Source organism: Apodemus sylvaticus, chromosome 6, assembly GCF_947179515.1.
Source record: "Apodemus sylvaticus chromosome 6, mApoSyl1.1, whole genome shotgun sequence".
Taxonomy (NCBI): Eukaryota; Metazoa; Chordata; class Mammalia; order Rodentia; family Muridae; genus Apodemus; species Apodemus sylvaticus.
Genome location: NC_067477.1, coordinates 9,667,248 through 9,683,471, shown reverse-complemented (window position 1 = coordinate 9,683,471; position 16,224 = coordinate 9,667,248). Strand labels below are relative to the sequence as shown.

Here is a 16,224-nt window from a genome sequence, read left to right as displayed (position 1 = left end):
GTGTGTGTGTAATGTGTGTGTGTAGTGTGTGTGTGTGTGTGTGTGGTGTATGTGTGGTGTATTTTGTATGTGTCTGTGTCTGTGTGTAGTGTGTGTGTGGTGTATTTTGTATGTGTCTGTGTGTAGTGTGTGTATGTTTGTGTGGGATGTGTGTGTGTAGTGTATGTGTAGTGTATTTTGTGTGTGTGTGGTGTGTGTGAAGGATGGATGATGTGTGTGTGGTGTGTGTATATTTTGTGTGTGCATCTATATGTGTAGTATATGTGGTGAGTGTGTGTGTGTAGTGTATGTGTAGTGTTTATATTTTGTGTGTGTGTGGTATGTGTGTGAGGGATGGATGATGTGTGTGTGGTGTGCGTATTTTGTGTGCATGTATATGTGTAGTATACGTATATGTGTGTGTGTGTCTGTGTGTGGTGTATGTAGTATATGTGTGGTATGTGTAGTGTGTGTGTCTGTGTGGTTTTTTTGTGTGTGTATGTGTGTAGTGTGTCTGTGTGTGGTGTATGTAGTGTGTGTGTGTGGTATGTGTGTGTATGTGTGTGGTGCATATGTGGTGTGTTATTTTGTGTGTATATGTGTGTGTGGTATGGGTATAGTGTGTGTCTGTGGGTGACTGTGTGTGGTATGTGTAGAGTGTGTGTGTGTGTATGTGTGTAGTGTGTGTATGTATGGTGTGTGTAGTGTGTGTGTAGTGTGTGTGTATGTGTCTTTTGTGTGTCTGTGTGTATATGTTGTGTATTTCGTGTGTGTGTGGTGTGTTTGCATGATCACACCTGTGGAGACCAGAGTTAGACACTGGTGGGTCCTCTATTGATCTGCACTCTATTTTTCTGAGATAGTCTCTCACTAACCTGGAGAGTCCCATTTTTTTCAGCGTGGCTATGCACTGAGGCCCTAAAATCTACTATCTCTGCCTCCTCAGTGTCAGGGCTGAACAGGCTCAGATCCCCATGCTCAGCTGGGAACTCAGCCTCATACATAGCAGGCACTTTACCCGCTAAGCTGACCCTTGAGCATCAGTGACATAAGATAAGCTAGGCACCGTCTGAATGAACAGATGTGCCTCAAACGACAGCGGCACGGAGCCCGAGTGATGGCTCAGCTCTCAGAGCTGTTGCAGAGGACCGAGGTCCAGTTCCTGTGCCTGCACTGCTGCTCACAACCATCTTTAACTGCAGGGCTAGGTCTAAAAGCCTCTTTAATGTTCCTGAGCACTAGGCACAGGCATGGTACACATACATACATGGAGATAAAAAGCCATATACATTTTAGAATAAATCTTTTTCTGTTTTATAACATCAAGTAATGAGAAAAAGAAAAGTAGTTAAACAACAGCTCATGAAGCAGGAAAATTTTTTCTATAACATATATCTGGTAAAAAAATCATAGAGGGTGGCAAGATAGCCTGGTAAAGACTTTATTTCCAAGATGAATGATCAGACTTCAATCCCCAGAACTCACATAGAGAAAGGAGAGAACCATCTCCTGCAAGCTGTCCATAAATGTGCCATGGTAAGCACATATATACATAAACATATGTATGTATGTATGTATGTATGTATGTATGTATGTATGTATACACACACACTTTTTTTTTTTTTTGGTTTTTTGGATTTGGTTTTTTTCAAGACAGGGTTTCTCTGTGTAGCCCTGGCTGTCCTGGAACTCACTCTGTAGACCAGGCTGGCCTCGAACTCAAGAGATCCCCCTGCCTCTGCCTCCCAGAGTGCTGGGATTACAGGCGTGCGCCACCACCACCACCCGGCTTACACACACACTTTAAAAAACTTATAGCTAAAATGAGCTGTGTTGGTGTACACCCTTAATCTCAAAACTTGGGAAGCAGAGAGAGGCAGATGTCTGTTGAGTTCAGGGCCAGCCTGGTCTACATAAAGAGTTTCAGGGCAGCCAAAGCTACATAGAGATCCTGTCTAAAAAACAACAATGACAAAAACCTTGTAGCTAAAAAATATATGGAACCTTTTCAATTCAGTAAAGGCGAATAGCCTAATTAAAAACAAGCAAAGCGGGGCCGGAGAGATGGCTCAGCAGGTAAGAGCACTTACTGCTCTTCCGAAGGTCCTGAGTTCAGTTCCCAGCAACCACATGGTGGCTCACAACCATCTGTAATGGGATCTGATGCCCTCTTCTGGGGTGTCTAAAGACAGCTACAGTGTACTTACATATAATAAATAAATAAGTATTTTTTTAAAAAAACAAGCAAAGGATCAGAACAGATATTTCTCTACTCTGATGCGTTTATAAAACAACAAAATGTCACTTTTCCATGTCAAACTGTTACACACTTGCTAGTTCTATGCCAATTTCTAAGAGACCAGGAACAAACAGCTATAGGCAGGCACCATGTCAGGGCCCATCACGAGGGGCCTACCCAGATTTGCAGAATGCCTGGAAGAAGGGGCACACCCAGGAACCTCCTCCCGAGTGCTATGGCCCTGGGTTCTAAGGGTAGCAAAAAACAGCAGGTCACAAGGTGAGACACAGGCAGGGCCGTGGGCTCTGCAGAGCAGAAGTGCAAGCGAGGTCTGCTCTTACCAGACCCCAGCATCCTGCCCCTCCTCCTGCCCCCCTTGGTCAGCAAGGATGAAGTAGGGGGAATACCATTCTGTAGGGTCTGTGCTCTTGACTCCTTTCCCAAGTTCACATGAAAGCCACCGCCTAGGGTTGGGGTCTTGCCCGCACCTGGAAATATAAAAAGGAAAGGTTAGCAGAGCCCAGAGAGAAGCCCCTCAGGCCCCTCCACTGACGGTGAGCAAAGCAGCACGCAGCACTCCCACAGGGACAGCAGCAGGCTAACTCTGCTCTGCCTAGCCAACGGATGAGGCCTTGACCAGAGGTATCCAAACCTTTGCAAATAAAACAACAGGAGTTGACAAAATGAGTGCGTGTCTAAGTAGTCTTGTCTCCATGCCTGACGGGACCCACACAAAAGGGGAGAACTGGCTCTACAACTGTCTCCTCCACACATGCAGCACGACAACACCCTTCTCGACTGTCTCCCCCACACATGCACCACGACAACACCCTTCTATACTGTCTCCTCCACACACCACAACCCTCTACCCGACTCTGTAAATAAGTGTAATAAAAAAAAAAAAAAACAGAAAAAATATTCTCCTGCTCTAACTGAAGTGGACCTGTGCTCTAGTGTAAGTCAATTCTCCTGCTCTAACTGAAGTGGACCTGTGCTCTAGTGTAAGTTAGTCATAGGATCTGGCGAGATGAACTAACAGTTAATAGAAGGTACTGTTTCTTAAAGAGGATTCAAAAGCCGGGCGGTGGTGGTACACACCTGTAATCCCAGCACTCTGGGAGGCAGAGGCAGGTGGATTTCTGAGTTTGAGGCCAGCCTGGTCTACAGAGTGAGTTCCAGGACAGCCAGGGCTATACAGAGAAACCTGTCTCGAAAAAACCAAATCCAAAAAAAAAAACAAAAAACAAAGAGGATCCAAGATTGGTTCCTGCTCACATAGTCCTCAACCACTTGTGAGTCCAGTTCCAAGGACAGCTGACACCTCTGGCCACTGTGGACACCTACACTAATATGCACATGCCCACACACAGATGCAGATAGATAATTTAAAATAATAAAAATAAGATCTTAAAAAAACATAAAAATGCTGGGCAGTAGTGGCACACGCCTGTAATTCCAGCACTCTGGGAGGCAAAGGCAGGCAGATTTCTGAGTTCGAGGCTAGCCTGGTCTACAGAATGAGTTCCAGGACAGCCAGGGCTACACAGAGAAACCCTGTCTCTAAAAAACCAAATCCAAAAAACCAAAAAAATCCCCCCCCCCAAAAAAGCCAAAAAAAAAAAAACCCATAAAAATTCCACTACATTTAAAAATGCTGAGTGTGGTGGGCAGGTCTGTAATTACGTGTAATTAGGGTATTAGAGCTGCAGGCCAATGTGAGACACAGAGCAAGACCCTGTCTCACTCTGTTGTCCCGACCCCTACCCCCAGCCCCCAGAAAAAGAAACCTTCCTCTTCAGTCGGAATCCTACCACACTCTTCACACTTAATGCAGGCCCACAGAGCACTCTGCAAAGTCACCAATCACGGCCACTTCCACAGGCGCAGCCACCTCCCATGCCGGGAGCCCCACACTTCTGCTTGGGCAGGTCCACCCACAATGGCCCTAGGAGCTACCTTCTGACTCTGCTCCTGCCACCCCTCCACATATGTGCAGCAGGAGGAAACGTGGTGTCCAAGTGCTTGTTCAGCAAACATCACACCAGGGTAAGGTGCTAGCTGACTCAGGCCCCCTCAAGTGTGAAGGAAGAAAGGCTAACCTCAACTCCACCTAGACCTTCAACTTTCAGATGTGCTCTGCCTATACAGACCATGTGCATTTTGCTTTTCTTCATTCCTTCCAGATAAGGTTTCACTATGGAGCACCAGCTGACTCAGAACTTTGCCTTCCAAGTGCTGGGATTACAGATGTGTACCACTATGCCCAGCAGACATTTGGTATTTTCTACATGTTTCTACAACAAAAAAATACAAACTAGAAGTATAGCACTGATGGGCTTTGAAGAGTCTACCCCCTCAGAAACAATAAAGACGGATTATTCAATCGCAGGTCACTTGGGGAAGAGCCTCTGATTTAGCAAAGAGCACAGAGAGATGAGCCCAAGACAGCATGGGAATAAACGGACTGAAAATGCTTTGCGACAGACAATGCCACCCTCACACATTGGGCCAGACCTAGGAAGGGGGCCAAGACACCACAGAGCCCAGAGGCCTCCCCAGAGCACTGCCCTGCATTTTCTCAGTGTCCAGAATAGATAGATTTATAACTGTGCTGGTTTAATATAGAAGGCTAGAGATTCTAAGGCTAGCCTCGGGCTACATAGATAGGAAGACCCATCCTTAAGACACATTCTACAGCAGGTGAGATGGCTTAATAGCCAAAGAAACTTGCCGTGAAGCCTGCCCACCTGAGTTTGAGCCCTAAGAACCTGCATGGTGGAAGGAGAGAGCCAACTTGCAAAAGTTGTCCTCTGAATTCTACACGTGCAGAGTGGCATGTACATACAAATAAAATATAATAAAAAAATTAAGTTCTGAAAAACTGAAGGACAGAATTCAAGTGAGCTATAGCCAAGAGAGAAGTAACTGAGATGGAGATAACTCCAGGTCTGTCCTGCATGAACAGAAGCTCCGGGTTCACCTATAAGCAGGTCCAGGAGCTAAAAAAGCACGTCAAGATAGACCCCAACCCTAATGAGGAGACTCTGGAGGCCCTGGCTGATGCACTCAAACTAACAAAAGGAGACATAAAGGTCCTTTATGGAAGGCACGAGATGGAGCTCAAGCAATTACCCCAGGCCCCCGAATCTGAGCTGGAGTCAAGGGACCATATCTTTGGGTCTCACCTTGTTGGAAGCTATGGGTCAAAGTTTGGCCTAAGAGTTAGTTGAATTCACTTCTGGCACAAGGATTGGGAAATATTCTATACCCACAGGTTCTACCAAGTGGAACCCCAGGAGTCCTCCCCAGATGTCCCTGCACTCCCCAGATGACCCTGCGCTCCCCAGGTGTCCTCCCCAGATGACTCTGCGCTCACCTGAGCTTCAGAAGTCCTGAAGAACCTCACACTCTCTCTGGGCGCCCAAGCAGAGACAGCATGTCCCAGCATTTCTGACTCCCTAGAGTAGGCTGTCTCTGTTAATGTTTTTCAGCTTCCTTCTGGGACAAGGGGTTGTTGTGAGTTATGTCTATCGAAGGTACATTAATAATAAAGCTTACATTCACAGAAAAAATTTAAGTTCTGGTCAAGTGGACTGGAGAGCACCTTATCAGCACATGAGGCCCTGAGTTCAGCCATCAACACCATAAACAATTCTGACTATTGGAACCTCAGGGAGGTTCCCAACCTCAGATGAGGTTTGCTGCTCCCAGGATTGGGGAGAATGAACCCTGAGAAGGCAGGTGCCACAAGGGGCCTAGGGGCCTGCTATATACTCATGGTCACTCATGGTCATGGTCTCTCTCTCTCTCTCTCTCTCTCTCTCTCTCTCTCTCTCTCTCTCTCTCTCTCTCTCTCTCCAATTCTGAGCATAGTTCCAAGCCTTGAAAAGCATTTTAAGAGTAGTTCCAAGCCCTGAGAAGGATACAGAGGCACAGGGGTCCTCTTCTACTGGCAGAGGAAGGCCTCAGAGAACATGGCACATGCTGCGGAGTGCGCATTTCTGGGAACTCTGTTTTGCTCCTGTCATCTGTGTTCATAAGGTAAGCCCAGACCCTCACAGTGTGACTCAAATCCCACCTTCTCCAGCTGCCTACTGCCTTGCATTTGGCATCTAGGCCTGAGGTACCTGAGGTGCTGAGGCCTGCTACCTCCCTTGGCACAAGCTACTTGAAAAGACCTCTAAACCCTGATTACAGGTACAGGATGATGTTTCCCTAGCCAGGAAGCTCTGCCGCAGCCCCATCACTCTGCTGCGTCAGGCACTGTTCTAGACCACTGCGAAGTGTCCAACTCGGGCCGCTGTAAGCAAAGACACCTAGGAAAAGATAGCTGGAAAAAGAGAGCTTTACAAAAAGCCAGAGGAAGGCAGGAAGACCCATGAGGGTCTTGGGACAAGTCATCTGTTTCCAGTCCACGTGGTCATTCGGGGGGAGGGTAGGCAGGAAGTCATCTGAAAAATGGCTGCTCAAAGCAACAGACACCTCCCTCCTGTATTACCTGTACTTCCTACCAAGGCTAAGAATTCATGGCCTCACAGGGCATTCCCCAGGGTAGGACACCTGGGGCTGGTTGCTGGAGTGCTTCTCTCTGGAGAGAGATCCTGATGCCACCTTAGAGCCCATCTAAGCTTCTGCTCAATGCCTCTGCACATGATTTCCCAGAACATATGTGAGACCTCATCCACCATGGCTCCGCACCATTCTCGCTGATGTCATGAGGACACAGTGAACATAACACACTGTCACCAAGCTGTGGGTGCGCTAGGAAAATGCTTCCCATGGAAAGCCCTAGACATCTGCTCCAGCAGTGACCTGTTAGTGCTGCTCTTATCACTCCAGCAAGCATCAACACCTTGGCAACTGTTAGGAGATTGTACCAATGTGTGGTAGAATACTGTCACAGCAGTCCTGCAAACACTGGGACATCCTGTCTCAAAACACAACAGAAAGTTGGGTCTGGTAGTACAGGCTCATAATTACATCTCCTTAGGAGGCTGAGGCAGAGGATTGCAAGTTCAGTGCTTGCCAGGGTTACTGATTAAGTTCAAAGCCAGCCTGGACAACTTGTCAAAACCCCAACTCAAAGTAAAATCTAAAAAGCTAGAATACAAGGCAGAGGCAGATTTCTGAGTTCGAGGCCAGCCTGGTCTACAGAGTGAGTTCCAGGACAGCCAGAGCTACACAGAGAAACCCTGTCTCGAAAAACAAAAAAAAAAAAAAAAAAAAAAAACAAAAAAAACAAAAAAACAAAAAAACAAAAAAAAAAGGCTAGAACCCAGCTCAATGGCAGAGCACTTGCTTAACAAGACCTGGGTTCCAGCCCCAGAGCCATGCACACAATATATATAAATATGCAAATACAGTTACATACAACCCAAGGGAAAGAGATTACAAACATACAAGTCTACAAAAGAAAGGCAAAAGCTGCTGGGCAGTGGTGGCGCACGCCTGTAATCCCAGCACTCTGGGAGGCAGAGGCAGGTGGGTTTCTGAGTTTGAGGCCAGCCTGGTCTACAGAGTGAGTTCCAGGACATCCAGGCCTATACAGAGAAACCCTGTCTCAAAAAAAAAAAAAAAATCCAAAAAACAAAACAACAAAACAACAAAAAAGGCAAAAGCTAGATGGCTCACAAAACATTAAATGTAAACAAAAGGTAAGGATGACTGCAGGAGCAGACAGACCCACAGAGGACAATGATCTCTGCTGAAAGAACAGTGGTAACTCCATACAAAAAAAGGAATCCTTTCAGCAAATTGTGTGCAAAACTGGTACCTTCACCTGCAAGAAAGGAACCTAAGGCTGCACATCCCACTTTCGACAAGGCTTAACTCAAAATGTGTACTAGGCCTCCACTGACATACGGATTTGGGAACTATTTAGTGTGCCAGGGTCCCTGGGTTAGAGCCCCAGTATACAGAAAATAAAAACAAAGCTACTTAAAAGTGTAAACAATAACTTTCAGAAGACAAATGTGGTGACTCAAAGACACTTTAGATTCGCCACAAAAGAAACACTCAAGAAAGAAAAGGCGACAAATTGGAATGCTTCAAAAATGTAAAACCTTTGGTCAAATGAGTAACTTTTGCTTCGTGAATTACATATACAAAGACTTGGAAGTATAACTCTCTAAAGACTCTCCACATTCAACGGTTAGGAAACGAACCCTTATTAAAAAAAAAAAAAAAAGAACAAATAAGGACTTAGGCGACCGCAGAGAACTGAGGTTGGGTATATCTCCTTCATAGCCCTTAGGGCAATGACACCTGTCAGAGTGGCCAACCGGATAAACGGAACCTGCATCAGATGCGAGCCTGAAAGCCGTGCCTGCCAGATTTCGGGACCCAGCCCGACGACCTCCGCTGGACCAGCCCGCGACGCTTGGACCGGGCAGATCGCGGAGTTTACATCGGTTTACGGGACACGGAGGGGATCTGGCTGTAAATTCCCGGCCGACCCCTGCCTCAGTTTCCCCGTCCGACTGCCCACGGTCTGTCGCAGGACGATCTGCTTCAGTTTCCCCGCCAGCCTCGACTTCTCACTCATCTCGCGCACTCAGCCCTGCCCGCCCCCCTTCCCGAGCTGCAGAACACACCGTCCAGCGACACGAACTGGCCGACCGCTGACGAGCCGCCGCCGCTGTTCTCCACGAACTGCACCTCGGAGACGATGATGTTGTCCTCGAGCACAGAGCCGCAGCCCGTGCACACCGCATCGCCGCGCGCCGCGTCCAACTCGATGTCCGTGCCGCCGCAGCCGCGGCAGACGCGGCCCGTCATGTTGGAGCCGCGGGGCCCCACCGGCCCCCCGCCGCTCAGCAGCCCGCTTTCCGCCCGCGGCCCTTAGCCCGCAAGGTCCGTCGCGCCGCCTCCGTCCGCGCCGCACTCTCGCGAGGCCGCCGGCGCCACGCCCGCCGATTCGTCGCGGCAGATTCGCCACGCGCGTGCAGACCGCGCCGCCTCCAACGGCCGTGCCCGCGGGGCCAATAAAGGAACTCAAGAATCGTTGGGACGCTGGGACCGAACCGCCGACCTTCCGGGCGGACGGAAGCAAAGCTCCAAACCTGGAGCCCGTAGGCCTCGCGGGCCAGAAGCCAACAGCGGGGCGGGGCTTGAGAGCGGGCGGGGAGGGCGGGGAGGGCGGGGCGAAGCAAAGAGCGCAGCCCTGGACTCGACCAGGGCCGTGGGAGGAGCCTAGGAGGAGACGGGGGGAGGGGGAGGGCTGAGGGAGGAGCCTGGGATAGGGGCAGGGCTTAGTGTGACGGGTCCGGAGTAGGCCGGTGGGCGGAACCTGGGAAAGAGTCCCACGAGGTATGGGAGGAGCCTGGAGGCGGGGCTGAGGCCAAGAAACGTGCGGTGGGCGGAGCCTAAGGAGTGCTGATTGTCAGTGAGAGGAATCTGGAAACAAAGTAGTGGGATGTGCTTGTGGGCGGTAACTTGTGTGCAGCCAAGGCCCGGCCTGGGGTAACGGTGCAGCTAGCATTGATTGGCACAATAGGCTTTGGGAGCGGCCTGGAAGCTGGATGTAGTGGGAGGAACCTGGGTAGTAAGCACGCCCTAGGGCAGGATCAAGGACTGTGTCGGCGGGGCCAAGGTTTGAGAGGAACGTGGGGTGTTCTCCCAGACGCTGGGGCAGATCCGGTCCCCCAGTCCCAGGCTGAACGCTTGGTCCCCTCAACGCCGAATTCTCAACAGGATTTCCTATTTCCTGGCAATAACGGGTCTGGGTAGGGTGGTGAGCTCCGGGTAAAGTGAAGCAGACACATAACCCTCTGCATCTGCAGGCGCTGCTCACAATCTCAGCCATCCCCATCAGTCCTCGGGAAGTTTAGCAAATCTTGTGCACTACTACCTCAGGTAAGAAACTCCAAAATTAGACTGCAGAATGGCCACAGGAGCTCAAACTAGGTGGAGGCATTGTGAAAATGCAAGCTTCTGATCAGCTTTCCAAACCAGTGTTATCAACACGATTTAAAAAAAGAAAAAAGGGCCGGGCAATGCCCTTTTAATCCCAGCACTTGGGAGGTAGAGGCAGGCAGATTTCTGAGTTCGAGGCTAGCCTGGTCTACAGAATGAGTTCCAAACAGCCAGGGCTACACAGAGAAACCCTGTCTCTCGAAAAACAAAACAAAACAACAAACAAAAAACTTGGAAGAAGTGGATTGTGTTGATACACACCTTTAGTCCCAGCATTCCGGAGGTAGGGGCAGGTGGATCTCTGTGAGTTCGAGGCCAGCCTAGTCTACAAAGGACAAGCAGGGCTCTGTTATACACAGAGTACCCCTGTGCTCTGGAGCCACCCGGAGGGATTCCCAAATCAGCTGTCATTGAAGCCTCAAAAGGTCCAGGACAGCCAGTGGAATGTAGAGACCCTATCTCCGGAAAAAAAACGAAAACAAAGCAATACTCCAGAAGACCAGAGGGAGGCGCCCGCAGTCGCACCTGGTTCCCTACACAGCAGGAGTCTTTAGGAAATAACCACGCTCAAGCCCAAGGAAGCCCAAGGTGGGAGGACCACGGTCCTCCAGGCCTCCTCACAGATGTAGGGCACAGATGCCCCTGAGCCCCGTCTCTTCTCAGTGACCCCAATATATGTTATGACGACAAGGCAAGGGCTCAGAAGGGGACAGCAGCACATTCTTCAGCTCCTGCGCAGGAGCCAGGGTAAGCCCTATCTTTGGGGGGCCTGGGGATGCCTCCCAGCCCTTTTATCTTGTAGTTTAAAAGGCTCACCCCAGCCGGTCGGTGGTGGCGCACTCCTGTAATCCCAGCACTCTGGGAGGCAGAGGCAGGCGGATTTCTGAGTTCTAGGCCAGCCTGGTCTACAGAGGGAGTTCCAGGACAGCCAGGGCTACACAGAGAAACCCGGTCTCGAAAAACCAATAAATAAATAAATAAATAAATAAAAGGGTCACCCTGTCTGGGTCTTAAAGAGCAAGAATATCTTGCTGCACAGGGAATAAACACAAAAAGGCACAACTCGTGAATGCCATCGCATGGGGGAAAAGCATAGCTCAGAGCTGGGGGTTAGGAAGAACCCCCAAATGCTTCATTAGAGAGAAGTTTTAGGCTTACCGCAAAGGGGAGAGAGTGCCTGTGCCCTTTGCCCCTCACAGATTCTACTGTGGACCTATACCACTGCCTTGCCCACGCCCCTCCATGCTCAGTCCTCCGACCCACTCTTTAGCCTTGCACTCTTCTAGTCCCAAGTTTGTATGGCATAGCCAAGCCCCTCCCACGAAACAGTCCCAGCACACACGTTTCCTTAAGTTCAATTATTTTGCTGTTTCAACAAAATGTGTAGTTTGTTTGCTGTGGCTACCAGAACAACGTGCCCCAGACTCTGTGGCTTAAATTTTTCTACTCTCAGAGCTGGAGAGATGGCTCAGAGGTTAAGAGCCCTGGCTGTTCTTCCAACAGGTCCTGAGTTCATATTCCCAGCTACAGTCATCTATAGTGAGATCTGGTGCCCTCTTCTGGCATGCAGGTATATATGCAGACAGAATATTGCATACATAAAAAAATAAATCTTAAAAAATTCTTTTGTGATCTAAAGGCTGAAAGTCAAGGTATGAGCAAGGTCTTTGCTCCTGAGGCCTCTGCCTCAAAGGGTAATCTCTGTGTGTGTGTGTGTGTGTCCTCATCTTTGGTTCTTTTAAGGACACAGCCACAATATAGTAGATTATCACCTTTCCTAATGACAGCATGCCACCATAATCACCTCTTTAAAGGTTACTACTTCAAACATGATCAGGGCAGGGGCAATTCATCGTGGAATGCTCAGGTCTTCCAGGAGCCCAGGAAGCCTTCACCAATCAGCACGAGGCAATGTGCTTGGCACTTCAGTGGCCATCAATGCACCAGGTGAACCTATTTCTCGAGCATCCAGCCGACTTCGGGATTTAAATTGGATATTAATGCTAGGTTGCTGTGGATGGAGTGATCGATCACTTTGGGTGAATGCACCTGAGCCCTTCCCTGAGGTTTTCAGTGAGAGGGAAGCTGCCCCTCAGGTGTCTCCAGTGCATGACCTGCTATTGCAGTAACCTGTCAGAGTGAGCTGGGGAAAACTACACATGGTGTGCCTCAGGAGTCCCGGCGGCACACCCACATCCCAAATCCTCAGGCGGCTCTGTCTGCCTTGTTTTGTGTTCCTTCCATCTTTTTCACTTGATGGCTCTCAGTTTCCAAACCTGAACTGTTCTGTTTTTGTTTTTACTGCTCTCGCCTGTCCCTCACCAGTTTGCTATATACCTGCCAAACATCTCTTCCCAGCGACTCTTGCCCACCTGGCACACTACAGGGAAAAGGGGGATGACCTGTCCTGCAGCCCCTTTGCCTGTAGCTGGTGGGTCTTTCAAGCTCCCTGTGTCGTTTTTTAAGAAGGCCTGGACGCTCTTTCACTCCAGAGTCTCTCCCACATCTCTGCTTGCTCCAGGGTACAACCTGGCATTGAAAGTCCACTCCATCTGGCCAGCGATAATCTGAAAGTCCCCAGTTTCCCTTAAATCCCAGTGCTCAGCGTGACGGCATCAAGTAGAAATCCTGGCTCAGAACTATAATCCCAGCAATTGAGAGGATCATGGGCTTAAAGCCTGCCTTGGCCACATACAGACCTAGGGTACACATGACCCTGTTTCAAGAAGCAATAAATTGTTGCTTTCAGATTGGAAGAATCATTTCCGCTAACAATAAAACCTTAAAAGAGTAAAGTAACCCTACAGAAAAGCTAACCTTTCACTTACTCTGATGAAACGGGATTGAACACCTATGTGTTGTCAGTGGTATTGTGTCTTTTATGACTGTCATTGGATGTTGTCTGTATGACCGTAGCATCATTATTTCTACTGTGAGAAACACAGAGGAGCATGGAGCATTACAGTTTAAACCCAAAGGTCCCAGAGATCTGCCTCCCCTGAGTTTTTGGATTTGGTTTTTTTTTTTTTTTTTTTTTTTTTGAGACAGGGTTTCTCTGTGTTACCCTGGCTGTCCTGGAACTCACTCTGTAGACCAGGCTGGCCTGGAACTCAGAAATCCGCCTGCCTCTGCCTCCCAGAGTGCTAGATTACAGGCATGCACCACCACTGCCCAGCTCTCCCCTGAGTTAAAGGTGTGTGCTACCACATCTGATCTTCCCTCTGATTCTCAAGCCTATGCTAACTGTGATCGGTAAGTTAACAGTCACAGTGTCTTATACCTTTAATCCCAGCACTTGGGAGGCAGAAGCAGGCAGATCTCTGTACATTTGAGGCCAGCCTGGTCTATACACAGTGACTTCCAGGACATCCAGGAGTACAAAGAGAAACATTGTCTCAAAAGAAAAAAAAGACATAGAAGAAGGTAACAGGATGATGCCATCTGCTCATTACTCCAGGCCATGCTGCTGGCCAGCTTTAATTCCTGGCTTTTCACACCATCACACACCATGAATGTACTGGAGAGCAACACTGAGAGCTCCTTCTTCGCATGTCCAGTGGGTAAATACATCACGGCTGATCTGCCAATTCCCAGTGATCAGACATATCCCTCCAGAAGCTCTCCCTTTGAAATACCACACACAGCCGCCATGCCACAGACTATGTGCAAATGCCCAAGGTAGCTACCAACCAGCAGAGGGCAGCTCTGCCTTCCTAAGGTGCGGGGTGAGGGAGCCCACACTCCTGAGCAGAGTAATCCAGGAGGGGGCGCCTGCCTCTGGGTGAATTGAGACCACGAGGATGGCAGGCTGGCCTTTGGTGGGCAATCGCCTGCATCAAACGGGCAATTGAGAGGGACATCTCGATTTACAACAAAAACAAAAGCGTATTTTATTCCGGTAAGTGTAAATATTTTGACACTTGTATATTCCATTGTCCTATGGACACATATGGTTTCCCAGGGCTGTAAGAATATTACCTACTAAGTAAATGTATATCTCCATAATGGCGGGGCTTAGCTGGTAAGGGAGAAGTGCCGGGACTGCCTTTGCTTATTTTTCCAGGGCACTTGTGTCACCCACCCCTGTCAGCTGGTCAGCCACAGTCTATCTTGACTTATCTGACACAAGACATGTTTTTATTTTTCTGAAACAGATGCGTGTTGATGTCACTCTGGCTGGCTTGGCACTTGTTCTGTGACCCACAGAGAACTCACAGAGATCTGAATGCCTCTGCCTCTGGAGTGCTGGGATGAAAGGTGTGTAGCACCACAACTTTACAGCTGGCTTGACTCAGAGCATCCTTATTTCCCATCTCACTAACTCCCCTGGAGTTAAAAACCATGAAAGAAGATAGGAGAAAAAATCTCCTAGCACTTAGCATAGTTTATGATATTTTCTCATGCCAGCTTGAATTCCTGTGTATCAGTATTTTTGAGAAAAATCAAGTATTAATAGATACTTTTTTTTTTTTTTTGGTTTTGGTTTTTCAAGACAGGGTTTCTCTGTGTAGCCGTGGCTGTCCTGGAACTCCCTCTGTAGACCAGGCTGGCCCAGAACTCAGAAATCCGCCTGCCTCTGCCTCCCAGAGTGCTGGGATTACAGGCGTGCGCCACCACTGCCTGGCGTTGCTGTTCGTTTTTGAGACAGGGTCTCACTATGTAACAACCATGGGATGTTGTAAGCAGGTTTTTTCATTGTCTGTTCTCAGATCTTGAGGTTTTAGTTGCTGACACCCTACCAGACACATTGGAAGATGCCTCTTCTTCTTCCCAGTGTATCAGTAGAAATGGCATTGTTACTGCTAGCCTCTTGGAGAGCAACTATGGCTGAGTTATAGCCTCTCTTAGCTCTAGTGTCTAAGTTTTAGCACCTTAGCTCATGATGAGGAGCAGTGGGTGTTTTTTCTTTTTTTTTTCTTTTTTTTTTCTTTTTTAATGTCAATTTGACCCAAACTAGGGAACCTCATGTGAAGAACTATCCTGACTGCTTTGATTGATGTGGGAAGACCCATGTGGGCAGCACCTTCTGGTGGCAGCCCAGATACAAAGGACGCTTCAGAAGGAAGGTGGGCCATCTGGCTTTTCCCCTTGGCCTTCCCTGGTGCAGCTGAGTTAATCTGCCCTGCTGTGGCGGCTTCAGGTTCCCTCTCTGACATCAGAACAAGCCTTCATCTCGGACTAGGGACTGGGGTTGATGAGACACCACCTTGTGGACTGTCCCCTGTGAGAGATGGCCATTGTGGAATTACTCTTACTGCTGAAGAAGCCAGCCTCATGAAACAACTACCTGGTTCTCAGCTATCAGGTATGACTCTGCTAAGTGACACTGGTTTTTTTAAAAGGTTTATTTATTGTTATACATAAGTACACTGTAGCTGTCTTCAGACACACCAGGACAGGGCGTCAGGTCTCATTATGGATGGTTGTGAGCCTCCAGCCCCAAGTGATACTATTTTAAGCTGACTTAAATTCTCATACTTGCTTGTGTGCATGCATGTGTGTATGTGTGTTCATGCTTGCATGCGTGTGCATGTGCTCACTCTCGTGTGTGCGTGTGTGTATGTGTGTGTGCATGAGCTCAAGTGTGTGCATGTGTGCATGCCTGTGTGTGGCTCATCCCATTGGCTATGCTCCTCTAGAGAACGCTGACTATGCAGAGTTTAAGAGCCGAAGCAGTTTCAACAGGTGCAATGGTATCGCCATTCTTCTAGGTGAACTTCCAATGTCATCAAACTTTTCCACTGCCCTTTGTAGTTCTACAGGTGTGCTTGGGCGTGCTGAGTACTCCTAGTCTCCCCACAGAGAACACAGTGGGTGTTGCTCCCTACCTATCCCAGTATCCTTTGGAACCTAGCCACAGACTCTCTGCAGATGCCAGGCAAAAGCTAGGGAAGCTGATTTCCTGGTACTCACGCCAATGGAAGCTCTGTTCCTGTGGGAGACAGACCCTGAGGCCCACTAGCTGTTTCTGATACGTGGATGCTGACATCTCCCAAATTCATATTGACCTCTAAACCCCAGAGTTGGGGAGGTGGGGCTGCAAGGAGTCCTCATGGCTGGGATCAGTGAATGCTCATGTGAGAGGCCCTGGA

At 48.7% G+C, this 16,224-nt stretch overlaps 1 protein-coding gene across 2 annotated transcripts in view; it reads right to left on the bottom strand.

Moving 5' to 3' along the window:
• Positions 1-9,311, bottom strand: part of Brf1 (BRF1 RNA polymerase III transcription initiation factor subunit) — a 44,174-nt gene extending 34,863 nt beyond the window's left edge. The window contains exons 1-2 of one of the 2 annotated variants that reach the window (XM_052184888.1): positions 8,812-9,311; positions 2,626-2,706 (exon numbers count right to left, since the gene is read on the bottom strand). In XM_052184888.1, coding sequence (XP_052040848.1) covers positions 2,626-2,706; positions 8,812-8,995 — 265 coding nt within the window. In that variant the 5' untranslated portion in view covers positions 8,996-9,311. The remainder of the gene's footprint in view (positions 1-2,625; positions 2,707-8,811) is intronic. The other variant, XM_052184887.1, reaches the window with a different exon arrangement.
• Positions 9,312-16,224: the final 6,913 nt, after the last annotated feature.